The sequence below is a fragment of the Papilio polytes genome, unplaced genomic scaffold (genome assembly GCF_000836215.1).
Source record: "Papilio polytes unplaced genomic scaffold, Ppol_1.0 DF823923.1, whole genome shotgun sequence".
In the NCBI taxonomy this organism is placed as follows: Eukaryota; Metazoa; Arthropoda; class Insecta; order Lepidoptera; family Papilionidae; genus Papilio; species Papilio polytes.
The window spans coordinates 5,860,547-5,877,396 of NW_013525281.1; the positions used below are offsets into that span (position 1 = coordinate 5,860,547).

Below are 16,850 nucleotides of genomic sequence, written 5' to 3' on the forward strand. Positions count from 1 at the left end.
GCTAAAAACTCTAATATTTTCGCATTTATAATATTAGTAATAAGTAATCTATGTGATATAATAAAGTACAAAGATATTCGTGTATTGTGTTTTCACTCTCATTTTTATTCAAAGCGCCTACACCTATAGCTATGCAGCTATAATTTCTCTCGTCCTTCGGAATGCAAAACGCATGGAAAGTGTCTGGATATTTTTGGGCAATCGATAAAAATAGAAAGTTAATTAGAACTATGTATGGCTTTCTTTATTGTTACTTTTAATTATAAGACTTTATTGGTTTGTTATGACTATTACAATGCTATGATTATTGTTATTGTTATATAATCGCCAATGTTTTCATTATGTTATTTGAAAGTAGAGATATTTAAAAAATGATGAAGTTTGAAAACAAAAAAAATAAATAAAAAAAGGTGTAGCAAACACATCAAATTTATTATTTATCATGACAAAGTATTATTAACATAGGCAGATTTTAAGGGTTTTTTACGTGAAATCAATTTTTGCGTCTTCGATAACATTATCAATGATTTTCAAAATTCTCTGTTTCACTTCTTTGCCTTCATCGTTTACTTCCAAGTTAGTTTTTATTAACAGTAACGTTTTAGATAACGGGTTATATTTAGAAATGTAACAATTTCTACCGGCGATAGAGTTTTGTAATGTTATTTGTAGAAGTATCATCCAGTCGGATACAAATGATAGAAATTCATCTGTCAGTTTTTGTGTTAATTGGAATCTTATTAGTGTGTGTGTCCAGGGCTGTGACGTCAGAGCTGTCACTAATTTTGCATCTCCCTTGTAAATTACTGCGTGTTTGAAAATTGACGCTAAAGATTTCCATCCAACTGCTTTTTGGTCGTCGGAATCCTATTATTTATGGAATATATAAAGTTGACTAATTTATGAATAGTTTTCGCCCGCAACTCCGAATGAATTAAAAAAAAATTGCCTATGAGTTCTTCCAGACCATTCTCTACAGCTATGCCAAATTTCATCGAGATCCGCCCAGCAGTTTAGTCTATAAACTCTAACAAACATCCATCTAAACTTACGAATTTAAAATATTAAGCAAGAAGTAAGATTCGTTATTAAAGGTATTTGTGGCTGAGGGTAAAAACTTTTTTGTAATCTACTAGTCTTGGGATCAAATCTGGCTAAATTCCAATATGTTTTTCGAATGTCATATATACATTTAACCGACAACTTAAAGTAGGCTCCGAGCCTCTCTTTGGGAAGTACAGTAATGGAGTTGTCGATGTTACAGTAGTAATATATCAAACAAGTATTTTACTTACTCTACAGCAAAGGGTAAGTTGTATTCTAAACATGAGAGCTCGTAACGCGATACATTGCTGGTTGGCCGGGGGCGCAGTGCTCAGTTCAGTGGACAAGGCGAGCGGTGTACTCACAGAGTTTAGCATAGAACATACAAATTTTAACAGCAAAGAGGACCTTTCATTAGCACTGTCTCTACGTAGAGATTTTATAATTTGCTCGGTTTGAATTTGTAGCACGTATCTTGGCTATTATGAAATAAATAATAAAAATAATACTAAAAAATAAGAAGAAAAATTCAGACAACAGACCACGCAATTTTTGGTACATCATTTCTGAATACAATATTTTCTCCTAAATTATTGATTTGATAGTTACTGGCAACATCGATCTTCAGCTTTTTACAATTAAATCTCGGTGTAAACCAATTATCATTAATATACAGTTTTAAGTAAAAATTATGTCAAATTGAACAACAAACAATTACAATGAAGCATGCTTGACAGTCATTTAGAGTTTTCGTAACATTTTAACGTAACATGTCTTGGTTATAATACCAATAACTATTAAATATTTGATTTCGCAAATACATTTTATATGTTTTAGTAACATTTAAATTGTTACACTGACCTGGTAGTTGTTCTTAGTGAAGTAATGTACTACGTAAGAGAGCAGTTGTAAAGCGACGCAAGCCACGCGATCCTCGCAATGGTTAGACGAGGATAGTACAGCTGAGAGGAATCCTTCACGATTTGTGAATGTCAGTAGAACTGGATAAAGTAATGAAATACCAAGTAGAGACGTCCAAACAAAATACACCAAAAACGAAATATTCTCAAAAAAACAGTACACTAAAAAGAAATGAAATAATTCCTTGAAAATAGTAAACCTACCTTATTGTAGCTGTTATGTCTAGATTGTACAATTATTATTACTTTGATGTCGGTGTCAGCCAAGGTATGCAGTGATATTTATACGTAAGGCTTTCTACATTTTTACCATAACAATTGACAATTGAAAGTATAGTAACGTTGAAGTATTGAATTTATTTCAGTATTAACAGAAAATCTTTCCAAATGGATAGAAAATACTTAAATGGTATTGTAAAAATGAATTTATACTCCGTACCTCTATTGTCCTGACGGTTATGTGCCACGCTCAATAAAATCAGGCTTAATTTTAAACAAACGTATTCATAATGATATCTAACTTCGATTCTCTCTTTTGTATATTCGACGTTTTGTCTTGAAAATATCGCAGTGATTAGAGACGCGATTTTAATGCAAACATTCTGATCGACTTCGGAAGGATATAAGGATGTTGCTAAATCCATTAAATGACATATGTTTGTTTCTGAAAATTATTTAAATATTGTTATAATTATTGTGAAATACTGGCTTTCGCCCGCGACTCTGTCCGCGGGATTAAAAAAAAAACAAAAGTGAGCCTATGTGTGCTCCCAGACAATCCTCTACGTCGTTTAGGGTACAAACTCTAACAAACATCCATCCATCCACCCATCTAAACTTTCGCATTTATAATATTAGCAAGATTAGTTAATACAACCTTCAAGTTCATTAATAAAATAATATCATTTCATATTTTTTTAATCTGTTGAATACTTAATTAAGGTTTTAATGTTTCTATTAGTTTTTTTTTTATATATATCGTAAAGTATAAATGTTACATAATTATTATACCTATTTCACAGCTATAGTCTATCAAATATCTAGACAGGACATTAGGTAGTGTGAACCAAATGACAGTAGAAAATGCCTGCGTTGATTCCTCATCAGCGCCATCCAAGCACAAATTTAATGTTTCTATACAATTTGATACGATTTCTTCATTTTTACATTTAATAAGTATATCTAATAATAATTTCCATACTTCAAACTCTTTAATCATGTCCTCGGGTAAAGAGTCTTCTGTTTTCAACCATTGGGACAACTAGAATATTTTTAAATTATAGATGATTTTATAATGCATTTTGTATTTAGCATCGTATGGGCATGTTATGAGGAGGGATGAAAAGAATGTAACAAGAAAAATGTTAGATATGATTGTGGAGGTACACCGGTAGAGGTAGACATAGAAAGAGATGGATGGATTGCGTGAAAGGTGACATGGAGTGGTGACAGATGAAGGCTGATAGAGTTATTTTGGGGATGAAAAACCGGCGCCCCGACCCTACAGTAGTATAAGGTGAGGAAAATGATGCGATGCTTTTATAATGCGTTTATTTGTCGAATCATTTCTAGGTTGGTATACTCGTAAGATTTTTTTATTATTCCCGTAAAAGCTATAAACGCTCAGTTCTTACACTTTTAACTGAAGTGACGTACTGTTCAGTTAAAACTGCGCATGTAGGTAAAAACCTTAACAAGAGAGTTCGATTGACAGTTATAATTTTGCCCACACTAGTTTTGACTGATCAGTTATTTTCAGTCAAAAGTGTACGAACCTTGCATTAGTAAATTATTAAGTACACTTACTTAACATACTTTAGGTACAAACTACTTACAACTTCAATACGTATGTAGTCAGGAATTCTTGCAGAAGAGAATGACCATAGTAATATGGCAGGATTGTGAGTATAAAATATAGAAGGGTCAGGTTGTAACAATGAAATTAAACGCTGAGTCGCTTTTTCCAAATAAACTCTTTCTTCTAAAGATTTCAACGAAACATCTGATATTGAGGACATCTAAATAAAATAAACTTTTAATATTAACGTAATATTAAAAACGTATTCAAGTTAATGAATATATTTACAGCGAAAATCAGCCAAAGTGCTTTAATAATGTAAAATGGTGGTTTTATAGTTGCGGGTAGATGTAACACGTGCTTTACTAAATGCGGCAGTAACCGAGCTGTGGCTTCTTCGGGACTGAAAAGAGGACAAAAATCAGGTTTTTGTTAGAATCAAATGTAATCAATTGTTAATACTACATCTATGTATGCTAATAACTTAAGATTTTGTATGTATAACAAAAACTCAAAATCTTTTTTATTTTTTTTTTGTTTCGCATATGACAGTTGTAACCTATACTATTATAAAAAGGATAGATTTGTATTTTTGTATTGAAATAACTCAAAATCTACTGGACCTATATCAAACATTCTTTCACCTTTAAAAGGTACGTTATCAGTGAGTACTACAAGTTATTTTCTTAATTTTTTTTAAATTCACGCAGACAAAGTCGCAAGCAACCGCTAGTAATAATACTAGCGGTAAATATACTTTTTCTATAAAGAAAGCTATAGACTAAACTTTAAGCTACGACTGCTAGGGGAAAAAAGATTGTAAAATTAACAAAAAATGCAAAAAATACTTGTCAGATGATTGGCTATAAAAGTAGATATAAACAAATAAACTGTATGGACGAGTTTTTTCCAGCTGTTTTCCTAAATTTTGAGGATTTTCTATCCCGTATTGCAATTCCACGAGACCGTGCTGAAAATATATACAAATTGATTAAAAACCGAATTCAGAGTTTTAAGGATTACTTAAACCGCACATTAGCGTAGATCTTCTACTCGAGTTGTAGTAAAAATTCGTGCGGTAGTTTTATTTATGTAAACTACTGAAAGTTTTATTAAACCTACGTGAATGTCCTTAGCACACATTATCTTGTTTTCGTTATCTTTAACACACAGATATTTTGCAGCCAACGCTTTGAGCATCTCACCCAATACTAAAGTAGTTAGTTTACGTATTGTAGAGTCGTTTCTGAAATTTATTACAACTTAGGGCCTGTCCTACCACTGGCTGATAAGTCAGAAAGCTTGAAATGACGTCACAGTCAGTTAAAGAAACAAAATCGAATTACCGATACATATTTTACAAGTCGGATTGTTATCAGATAATTTGGTAGGACAGGCCCTAACGATGGTTATGTTTAGTAAAATCAGTAAAATAGGTGTTTGTATTTGCTGATGTTAAAACAATGGTAGAGTTTAATGCGACGATTTTTTTTTTAAAGTCAAGTGATGCATTGCTGGCCTTTACGGGAAGATCCACTTTTTAGGAAAAAAATATACCTTTTTATTTGAAATTCTGGCAGCATTTTTAAATATTCTTTAGCAAAGAGCATATCACAAAATTCTGGTAACTGTTCCGCGTTTGTGTCGTGTTGAAGAAAGTTGAGTAAAAATTTTAAGAACATGCTGTATTCCTCTGTAGTAATTTGGATTTCATTTTCCTTCAAACGTGTCATCCGACAATCGAAGTTTTTTTATGTATGAGAAAAACAAAATAAAAAAGTTATGATCAAAGACGTAAAAAGTTAGTAAAAAAAAAACTTTTATTTCTATTCAGAAATTATACATTTAGTTGATATTTTACCTTAATAAACACAGCCAATTCGTAAATCGTACTTTGTACACCAGTTTTCATCAATGAAACTGTATCTTTTAAAATATTAACTTCTTGTTCATCGACTATTATGCTTTCTATGAAGCCAGTTTTTTGTTTACTTTGTTGTACGAGATTTATTAACCTATTTATAATAAAAGAAAAAAAAAAGTGGTCATGGATTTTGAAATTATTTTCATCTATGTAATTCAGTTATAATATGATTAAAATCTTTGTAAAATTTTTAAATTCCGACCTGAGTATATCCAATCCTATTTGTGACGTCACAATGAGCAGGGTACCTGACAAACCTTTCCCTTCTACAAGCACTGAGTGCTTTAATGCACCTAAAACAAACTTGTCTTAATAATTGCCCTAACTTTATTTAGTTTATTAGTTTTTTTTATCCTAGGTCTTTGATCAATACTAGACATGTGTAAATTTCTACCATATTATGACTAAATCCTCTAAATAGTTTTTTAAAAATGTTTCAATTCAAGTTAAACAAAATGCAACCTGTCGATTTTAACTGTACTATTTTATTTATCGTTTTTTACATCGTAAATGGCAAACGGCCACCTGAATTCACCTAAATGACGAAGCGACCACTATCCATAGACGTGCGTAATTGCAGATGCGTTGCCAACATGATAACATCATTATAGTATACCTCAAAAGTAAATAAAACACTATACCTACCTATAAGCATCTCTAGCCACGGATTTAATATCTGTACTAACGCATTTGCTGTACATGCTCTTATTATCAAATCTGACGGTTGGTATGAAATTAAAGCTTGCAGCACTTTAGCGCTGGATAAAATGCTGCTCGGATTCTTACTAAAGTACTGAACTTGAGATTTTAAACAAGCCAGCAGCTGTTCTACGCTGTAAGCGCTTTGGTGGGACAACGGGGACGCGCTCTCATGAAAGCTGATACTGTTGGAAATTAGAATTATAATCTCTATTTTCTACAAAACGACTTTATTATACGTTATTTGTCTAATGGGATTAACATAATATAGTATATTGAGTTAGTCCTTGTAATTATCGAGTATCGAATTGCGTATACGGGCGTGAAATGTGAAATAGAATGAGACAATAAATAGGTATTAACTAACTAAATTAAATCCTAATGTTAAGTTTATGTATAGAATGTTATTATCGTACCCATTCAGGAGGTCGATAATGAATTGCAAGCAAACTTCAACAGCGGCGTTGGAGCCGACCGCTGCGTAGTGCGTGAGCGCGCGCAGCACCGCCGCTGTAGCGTGTGCCGCGTGTTCCTCCTCGAAGAAACGCTTCCCGCTCCACAACAGCCGCATACATGACAACACTGATCTAAGTATTTGAAATAAAATTGAAGACAGACAGTGTACAAAGTCAGTTTACTATACTTAAACCAGTTAAAAACATAAAAAGAATTTTAATTAATAGCGAAAATTTTCGTTCGAAAATACGTACCTGAATAAAGAAAAATCCAAATTAGATATAGCCTCACAGAGAAAAACTACGATGTCGTTATTTAAGAAATATTCTACTATATAGGCTTGTTCGTGAGATTTTATTTTATATCTATTAATACCCTCTATCAAATAGCCACAGGCTTTATTCTGAGACGCGGTATCTCGACAAGTTAACAATCTTTTAATATCAGATAAAGCATTTTGTCTACCACTGGGGCTGTATGTCCTGCTGTAATTGGTGTTTACTAAGCCGAACATTATTAATTTAATAAAACTACAAAGTAATCAATATTTTAAAATGCGCGGTAAATTTGAAGCTAACGGACTGATTTTGTTTTTAATCTAGTCCGGGCAAAGACGTATTTGAAATGTTGGCTAACAGACATTTTACTTTCGATTTATTTTTGGTTATGATAAAAGTATAAAATATATCTAATAATTTATAGCGAAAATAAAAGGAAAACTTTGTTTTTCCTTTTTACTTATTTTATTCTTAAAACAATGTTGTGGTAATACTACGGCTTTAAATTCAATCAAAGGGCAATACTTTTCTAACATGTCATTCTCATCTGGACTAGTGTTTTTAGTGACGACTGGAACTTTTATTTTTGGATAAATTTGCTATAAATTTGTGAAAGCAAATATCTTTCTTGTTATTTCATTTTTAATTCGATAGTAAAATAGGGGCGCAATGGTATGTTTACTACATTAGTTAATAGAACCTAAAATTTTTGTATCACACCCTGTTCTTTGCTTGACAATATTGAACGTCATTGTTGCAGTCGGTGATGGAGTTCCTGAAGGACTTACCGTCGTACGACGAACATAACTTTACCTTATTTAACACCGATTCTGGTATAAGAAATTGTTCTAAGAGACCCTCGATATATCTACCTACAAAGGATATCCCATCAGATCAAAGTAAGTATTTGCTTAGTACGTAATTAACATTTTAATTATAAAGTGTGAGTGACCAACACGAACGATACATATTTCATTATTGATTATTAATACTTATACTTGTGTAATGTTGCCTTCTAAATAGAAAGGATTTATCTTTATGCAACTATGAGATATTTAGTTCAGCTTTTACTAAATGTATCTATCCACTGCAATGTACCACTTTAGTTAAACATTATATTGTATACTGATTGACTATTGGGTGTAAGAAGAGTAAAGAAATACAATCTATGTTGTTTACACTATGTTTAATGTAATAATTCTTTTTACAGTTATAGTAACAGAAAAAACAAATATCCTATTAAGATATTTACATCAACAGTGGGAGAAAAAGGTAAAAATCATTTAATGTTTGTTGAATTCAATAAAAATGTGAATATAGATAAATCTTTCAGTATTTATAATTAAGTAACTTAACAATGGTTGTAACCTCAACCATTAATAGTTAATGCCTTAAGACATAAATTTTACTATGTTTTTTATATCTTGTGTAGTTATAACAGTATTTATGTAGTTATAACAAAAAACAATACAAACTATATCAAGGAAATAAATAAGCAAGCAGGTCATATGAAGTGATGCCTGGTTCACAGTTATATTACTGGTACAGTTGGATAGTAGTGGGCAATTTGACTGGTATTCCAGTGCCATAATGACCATGCCACTAACAACATTGAGACCATACCATCCATATCTTACCTGTGCTATTCTCCAAGTGTGAACTAGGCATTAAGTGTTAGTTAACCATAGACAGCAACATTCCTAATAGAAATATTTGGAGCAGATTGTAATTGTATTTTCTTGTGTTATTTCAGAACAATAATTCTCCAAAGAAACGTGACCAGGGTCACATAGAACAGAATGGTGATGAAGGCCGACCCCGCAAGAGGCCTTGCCTTAACTCCCCCCTCAACTGAAGCTGCTCTCAACTCTGTGCTACAGTTATGGACAGTGTGAAGTGTACATTTGTTTTGTATTAACCTATATATTTCACATTATACAGATCAAATTATATATTAATATTCAAAACATATTAGTTTTGTGTTTTTTGACAAACCAACTGCAGCAGTGTTGTGCCAGTTTCAAATACTATTTGCTTCGAAATACATAACCAGACTTGTGGTAGAATTTAGATTTTGTTGGTTGAAAATAGGTGACAAAACTTGTTTCATGTATGTACACTAAGCAAGCTATACTAACCACAATATTTTTAGTTTAACAATAAGCTTATAGTAATTAATTATATATCAATTTCATTCCAATGTGTTTTTCACGTTTTATTTAACTCAAAAGCTCATTATACATGTCATTTATGTATAAAATCTTTTATAAAAACTCACTGAACAAATTTTTTTTCTATGACCACAAACATAGTGTCCGTGGTAAAAATGTATTAGAAACCTATCTATTGCTTTTGGGATACACAGACAATATACATTGATTTGTTTTAAATAAAATTTACTGTAAATTAAATGTCATCTTGCAGATTTAAATAAAAAGAAATGCCAATTGGCAACTTTTTAACGTGATGTTTGGAATTCTTTTTTTACTTTTTAATCAAATTCTTTTAAGATACTGTGGTAAGCTCTTTTTTGTCATCTACAATAAGTTGTTTTAATTACAAACATTTAAATTGTTACTTTAGAAATATATGCTTCATTGACTTCACTCATACCCACTAATTTTCTGTTTCTGAGATGCAAGACATTTTCTTTACTCTTTGGTTAATTTTAGTAGTGTTTACATGTAAAAATAAAATTCTGTATTTTTTGTGAACTTTCAATTTCTGATTTTTCACCATAAAGGTAGGGCTTCATTTCTTTAATTTCTAGTTGGACTTTTTTTATCAACATTTTCTATTGTACTAGATGAAGAATTAAAGTAAGCCCTAATAGACATTCATTATGTAAATATTTTCATAAATGTGTGCTCCCAAAATGCTTTGATGTAATGTAGTTATAATTTCTATTATAAGATGAACAGTTTTATTATTCATGTATCGATGTTTAGTTGTATGAAGTAGCCAAACAGCACCAAAATCATCTAAATTACAAATGTTAATGCACATGTCAAATAGGTTTTTTATTAGTTTTAGATAAATTCAATTAATAGGTACAATAAACATGTTTGTTAGTATCTAATATTCAATTTGATGAATTTTAAAATTTGAGCTACAGTTTAGATGGAATTTGTTATAAATATTGTTTAAAAGGCCTATGCTTGTAAACACCTGCATGTAGCTATCATTTTCAAATGTGCTATTTCTTCATATTACAGTAGTGTATTCTTTTTTTTGTAACATTAATTTCTTACAATACATTTGTTTAGAAATGACATGGTCTATCATTTCAATCCACTTTTAAATAAAACTTCATAGCTAAGATTGAAAAATAACTTTATTCAAATTAAACTTATTTCACAATTTGCTATAATAGTAGCAACTTGAACATTTTGCATTTAAAATTGTTACCTAATGGAATAAGTTTTTTTTTTAATAAGTGAATATACTATGTGTCAAACATTGATTAATCACTAATTAGAATTGAGTAAGCTTTATAGAAGTCTATTTAAATTCCACTCAACGTTAAAATAAAATCAGAGACAAATAAAAAATTAAAGTCTAAATCAGACATTACTTAATAATAAATTTCCTTAAAAACGAAGTTGTAGTGTTTTCTATTTCTTATAACATTTATAAGAAGCTATTTATTGTCCCAAATCAAATGTTTAATCCTTAGCCGGCACTTCAATAACTCGAGGTTTGTCAATGATACGGGCTGTGCGGTTGCCCTTCTCAACAATTCCTATGATCCAAGCCTGGTAGCCCTCCTGCTTCTCAATGTCTTTGCAATAAGCAGCAGCTTGCTCACGTGGGAGACAGATCAGCAGTCCACCAGAAGTCTCAGGTGCATGTCCCTGCAGCAACTGGAACATATTACCACAAGCCTTTGCGACTGCTGCCATCTTAGCTATCACTGGCAAATTGTGAATCACAAATGACACTTCATTCTTTTGATGAGAAGCTAGATTTTGAGCATGTCCTAACAGACCAAAACCAGTAACATCTGTAGATCCATGAGCATTGTACTTATGCATAAGTCTGGCAGCAATGCGGTTGAGTCTACTCATAGAGTCCATAGCACGATGATACGCTTTTCTTACATCTTCTTCAGATACAACAAGTTTGATTCTATTCCAACGCTCAGGTTGGTCAAGCCACTGGTGAGCATTGACAGCCACCTGTGTACCAAGAGGCTTTGTTAGAACAAGAACATCACCCATAACAGCATTATCCGGCACGATGTATTCGTTTGGTTGACAGATAGTCGTGGCCACCCCTCCAATAGTGCACCAAGGGTTGATAACAGTCTGTCCCCCAGTGACAGAGGTCCCGGCTTCCAAGGCGGAGTCTTTGAAACCCCGCATTATAAGAGGTATTACGACATCACGTTCTTTCTCAGTCATTTTTGTAGAAACACCGAGTAGCATAAGCATATTGTCACACTCCGTAACACCCATAGCGTATAAGTCACTCAGAACATTCGCACAGGCAATTTTCCCCATCATGTATGGGTCGTCTACTAGGGGGTAAAAGAAGTCCGTCGTTTGTACCAAGCATAGCCCACCGTGTCTCAACGGCGTGACTGAACAATCCAAGCCGATGCCGATGCGCGGGATAGCCACATGCATAAACTGATCTTGTTCCTGTTGAGAATAATCTTGTTGCAATGATTCCACGAGTTTACCGAGTACATCTTGTGGTACCTTACAGCTTCTGCCTTTAAGATCAGCGAATCTTGTCAGTCGAAAACTGGCTTCTAAATCATGAGCTACCGGATCGAATGGCCGTCTAAGCGCCAAAGCGTTGGGGTTACCCGCCATTTCTAACTGAGCTGCAGCTAATGTATCTTGTGCTACACTAGACGAATACGACATATTACACGAAACCAAAACAATAATAAGCTTTCTAAGTGAGTAAATTCAATATAATGCCGAAACCCGACACGCCGCCAAGTGACGCTTGCAAAATGGCGTCTCTTTTACACAGAGTACGCCTTGGCCGAAATTCACCATGAATACTTGGTTGCCATTGGACAAAACAAGTTGTAAACAATACAGTAATTTTTATGATTGGTCGTTAGCAAAATTCTTTTTGAAATCGCCGTAGAAAACGCATTCAAAAACTAATATCCGTTCCATTACATTTTTTAAAATATATCGAAAGAGTTTAAAGCTTATTAAATATTTATTATTGTAAAATATTATTAAAATTGTATTTACATATTGATTGTCATAAAGTTCATTATATCAAAATTATATAATTGAAAAATAGGGTTATTGATATTTTTTGAAAGAGAAATTTGATTAAAACAATGTTCTTAGTTTTATTGTTTTTCAAATGCATTTGCATATTTGCACTCAAATTTCATTTCATTCGTTTTAAAGAAATCATAATAAAACTTAGTGTGAACATCAAATAAAATTTAAAGGAAAAAATTAGTTTTCTTAGCTTTTGGTCAATTTGTCTCTACCAATCAGATTATCCAAAAAACTTTTGTCATTGGCTAGCTTAGTTAATGGCTGCTTAAATATTGGTTATATTCCTTTCAAACATTCCATTCAATGAAACTATTTGTCAAATTAATGGTTACAAATTCCGCATCCTAAACTGTGCGTACGGCAGTAATTTCAATTCAAATTATATCAAATTTTAAGTTTATGGCAGTTGGTCATAGAATGTAAAATGCATTTTTAACATTTGAGTTTGACGGTGCTTAATTTTTCAATAACAATGAGCAAATACAATAAAATTGAGACAGAATCAGGATATCCTTGTTATATTGAGTTAGTATAAATAAACAACTTTCACTTTGCTAAATCAATTCCAAAATCAAAATCCACTGTATCTTATATTTTAATAATTTCTTTATTTCAGCAATACAAATAATCAACATTATTATGACCATCCTCATTTCCGTATTATTCTAAAATCTTTGGAAAAATATAACGAAATTAAATACAGCGCTTATCGAACAGCGTTTAAAATTTATGAATTACAAAAACATCTTAAAGGTAAAGTAACATTTTGTATCTATCTATATCTATTCTATTGAATTAAACTCCATATAAATTTCTTCTACCTTTTCTTCTACCTTTTATATTTTAATTTCTCTTATATTTGCCGTAAATAATGGTAATAATTTGCTAATTTGATACAATTACGATTTTCTTCCTCAGTGCCACCACTTCGAATTACTTCAGGAGTATTTGCTAGACATCAATTGAGTCTCTCGGAGAGCAGTCTGTCATTAGACCCAACGGAGTTGGAGGCTGTTCTTGCTGATATATATTTTGCAGCTGAAAAGGAAGGTGCCTTTTCCGGTGATATAGACCTGACTGTAGATTTGATGATCAATTTGTTACTAAATGTATATGATGAGTGAGTATTTAAAAAAGTAATAGTCTAAATTAATTAAATTTAATCCATATAGCAAAAAGTTAATAGATGCGGTAGGTTGAGGACCAAATTCAGTGGAAGGTATTACAAAAGCCTACATCCAAGAGTGAGCATATAAAGACTAAGAGAGATGTATGGAAGTGCAGTACACACTGTGCATATCCTACACAGGGATATGGGCAGTTTGATGAAAAATATTACAACTATTCATTGTAATTATTTTTACAAAATTCTAATATGAACTCTTCAAACCAATTTTGTGTGTGTGTGTGAGTGACACACTCATGCTTTTTTTATTATATCTTGATAGCCAGTAACATTTTTCTGTATATATATTCTTTGATGTTTTAGGCATAGAACAACACCAATAAGAGTGTTGGCAGTAAAAAGTCTACTAATACTGTTGAGTGAGGAGACTGTGTTAGAGAAATGGCAATCATTGGCCAACTGCTGTGCTGACCACAATGGTTGTGTGTCTCCGCGGAGACTGGCTGCATTACTGACCTACATTAATGCCCTGCCTAGATATTTAGGTATAAACTGTGATCAAATACAGACTGATGTAGATGCTTGCTTTGATAAGGTAAGATAATAATAAAAATCTAGGATTATGGAATACTAGCCGTTGCTCATGTCTTTGCCTGCATGAAATTACAAAATGATAAAAAGTATAGCCTATGTCACTCACTTTTTAGAGTGCTGGTATGCTGGGAATCAGTTCTCGAGCAGTAGCCGAGTGGGGTGTACAGAATAGTGCCAGCGCTAGATGGCTGCCGGTGCTGCAGAGGATCCTGATAAGAAGAGGAGCGTCTGTTTCTGCAGGAAGTTGCTCAGCTTGTAATCAGCTACTTGCACAGGTATACAGTTATTGTTATCTATACTAATGTAATAAATAAACACACTTTTTTCATGTATGTTGTCAGCAAATACAACACATTTTTAAATAAATATATCTTTAATGAAAACTTCTAGACTTGCTATATGCTGTATTTGTTCATGCTATTCAATTTATGGGGTGAATAAATTGTCATGCAAGAAAGGGACAAAACACTACAAGCAGCTAAGAAGCAAGATATCCATGGTAACAGTAATTGTTAGCCAATAGCAAAGGCCTTCAATGTCATTTAAACATTTGAATTTTGACATTTGCAAATGAAAGTTATCTATCTATATTTCGTGTTAATGGCGTTTCCTTAGAGATTTCCAAAATGAAAGTTTCAAGGAATTTAAAAATAAATAAAGATGCCATGATAAGCTATGTATTGTTGAATAATGTCTGTTTCAGGTATTACACTTCAAGTGTTCAAAGTGCCGCAGTGTATATTTCTGTGAGAACTGTTATTTATATGACAAAAATATAACACTGGTATCTGGACACAAGAGGACACATCTGGTGCATGAAATTATTGACGATGAGGTGAGACAATTGTTTTTTACGTCAAATAGCAAAAGAGCAATCGGTAATCTTGAACAAGGTTACCATTTACTTTTAACATAAATGAAAATTCTCTGCACTGTTTCTATTAGGTGAATTCACCTGAATGTCTAAGCTTTGTTAGCGGAATGAAGCGTTTCTTTTGTACATCGACAAGAAAGAAAAAAACATCGAAAAAAGAAGCTAAGAAGCAATCTGATAAACAGAAACAATCCGATAAGACAGTATCAGTTCGGAGGAAAGGGAAACCATCTATTTTCACATCTACAGTCGGTAAAGCTTCTGGCAATAATAATACTGATCCAACTTCAACATTACAAGATATTATTAATCAATTGGAAGGACGAAATATGTATGTTGTAAAGTTTACTATGATTTTTTTATAAATGTATCTAACGCTTTTATAACACAGTAGCTGTCGCCCGCGACTCCGTCTGCGTGGTATTAAAAAAAACACAAAAGCTAGTAGCTAGCCAAAGTGTTCTTCCAGGCTGTCCTCTACATCTACGCCAGATTTTATAAAGATCTGTTTAGCAGTTTAGACTAGCAAACATCCATCCATCTAAATTTTCGCTGTTATACTTATTCTGTTGGATGTCTATGGCTAAGGGACACAATCACAGAAGACAGGCGTGATGTGGAAGTAATTTCGCGTTTCGTCTGATAAGTTTGCAAGGGGAGGTCTAATTTGCCCTTGTTTGTCTTTGTTCCATTCCCACATTATAAGGAATGTATCTGAAAAAGTGTATTTGGCAGTGAATGGGCCAATAGGGGAAATATCTATCTTTCTGTGCGTCCATTCTATTGATTAAATGTAGGTAACGCATCTACTAATGCATGAGTCTGTGGGCAGCGCTTACTCACTATTAGGGTACAATTAACTAACTCAATTTTTTAGTTTAGTGATATTTTTAATCTTTATTATTATTGCAGAGCATTGAAAGAGTTGTTGCAAAATACTAAGAATCCTGAAGATGATTTAAAAGAAAAAGTAGACTCGCACTATTCTATGATATCAGCACAAATAGACAGACTGAAAGCCTTAAAGGTATGTAAAATAAGACGGAAACTATTTGTTTATATTGTTTTATTGAATAAACAACAATTTTAAGTGACCAAATTTTTACACACACATTATTAGCAATTAATCATCCATCTGTAGAAATAAATGTTAACCTAATTCTTACATTTCATAGTCAATATTGGCCTGCTCTTTTTTCCTTTTTTTTTAAAGGAATTTAAATCTATCGTTTATTCCCATTACTTAATATTTTCAGGAAAACTTAACCCAAGCTGATATACAAGAGGGAAAGACTGATAAAGCTGGTCGACCTCAAGCATTTGATCTCTTCAGTCCGATACCGGTAGTGGATGAGAAGCAGTCCAGGATACCTGAGAATGCTCAGCCTAGAGTACTAAGTATGGACTCTGGGAACTTCTCTGTGGTGTCCAAGGGTGATGCCCCGAGGATGACCATGTCAGGAGATGAACTGAAACCGGTGCTGGTGCATGCTACTTCGGATAGTATTTCTGCTGTCTCTGTTGGTGATGTCAGTAATTGGTATAATGGTAAGTATATAGAACTTTTTTATGTATATTGTTGGTTTTATTTGTGGAATTCTGGTCTTTTGTAGCAGACGTATTTGCTATAAAAGGTAGTCTATAAAAATAGTATAAAGAGGAAATATTTGTAATCTTAATTTTGAAATGCATTTCAAAATTTTTTACACCATTAAACACTGAGTATACACTGATAATGTTGCTTGTTTTCTATTCTTCTTTATTTTCATGCGGACGAAGTTGCGGGCAACAGCTAGTGTAGTATAAGTCTGCAAAGCTATTTAACATCAGAGGCTAATAGGGGAAGGTTTCTAAACATAAACGTTTTGACTACCAGACT

General features: G+C 32.7%; 4 protein-coding genes across 4 annotated transcripts in view; 2 read left to right on the top strand and 2 right to left on the bottom strand.

Annotated features, from left to right (window-relative positions):
- Positions 1 to 483: 483 nt before the first annotated feature.
- LOC106102142 lies at positions 484 to 6,956 on the bottom strand. Its single transcript, XM_013281552.1, has 14 exons — positions 6,802 to 6,956; positions 6,332 to 6,570; positions 5,889 to 5,979; positions 5,624 to 5,777; positions 5,320 to 5,480; positions 4,885 to 5,008; positions 4,611 to 4,732; positions 4,051 to 4,165; positions 3,800 to 3,982; positions 2,976 to 3,225; positions 2,404 to 2,628; positions 1,906 to 2,045; positions 1,296 to 1,523; positions 484 to 867 (listed from the first exon to the last, which is right to left on the bottom strand). Exons 1-14 carry the CDS (start codon positions 6,954 to 6,956, stop codon positions 484 to 486), a joined length of 2,571 nt encoding a protein of 856 aa, XP_013137006.1.
- A 686-nt stretch (positions 6,957 to 7,642) lies between these two features.
- On the top strand, positions 7,643 to 10,391 carry LOC106102477 (DET1- and DDB1-associated protein 1). The gene is made up of 4 exons (XM_013281974.1): positions 7,643 to 7,791; positions 7,880 to 8,018; positions 8,330 to 8,391; positions 8,873 to 10,391. Exons 1-4 carry the CDS (start codon positions 7,789 to 7,791, stop codon positions 8,972 to 8,974), a joined length of 306 nt encoding a protein of 101 aa, XP_013137428.1. The 5' UTR covers positions 7,643 to 7,788; the 3' UTR covers positions 8,975 to 10,391.
- Positions 10,392 to 10,435: 44 nt separating this feature from the next.
- On the bottom strand, positions 10,436 to 12,105 carry LOC106102476 (selenide, water dikinase). Its single transcript, XM_013281973.1, has one exon. The coding sequence runs from the start codon at positions 11,991 to 11,993 to the stop codon at positions 10,785 to 10,787; it is 1,209 nt and encodes a 402-aa protein (XP_013137427.1). The 5' UTR covers positions 11,994 to 12,105; the 3' UTR covers positions 10,436 to 10,784.
- Positions 12,106 to 12,655: 550 nt separating this feature from the next.
- The window catches only part of LOC106102143, a 5,631-nt gene continuing 1,436 nt past the window's right edge, over positions 12,656 to 16,850 (top strand). The window contains exons 1-9 of the mRNA XM_013281553.1: positions 12,656 to 12,902; positions 12,994 to 13,130; positions 13,296 to 13,497; positions 13,867 to 14,098; positions 14,211 to 14,372; positions 14,801 to 14,932; positions 15,043 to 15,302; positions 15,884 to 15,998; positions 16,228 to 16,582. Of these exons, the coding sequence (XP_013137007.1) occupies positions 12,850 to 12,902; positions 12,994 to 13,130; positions 13,296 to 13,497; positions 13,867 to 14,098; positions 14,211 to 14,372; positions 14,801 to 14,932; positions 15,043 to 15,302; positions 15,884 to 15,998; positions 16,228 to 16,582 (1,648 nt within the window). The 5' untranslated portion in view covers positions 12,656 to 12,849. The remainder of the gene's footprint in view (positions 12,903 to 12,993; positions 13,131 to 13,295; positions 13,498 to 13,866; positions 14,099 to 14,210; positions 14,373 to 14,800; positions 14,933 to 15,042; positions 15,303 to 15,883; positions 15,999 to 16,227; positions 16,583 to 16,850) is intronic.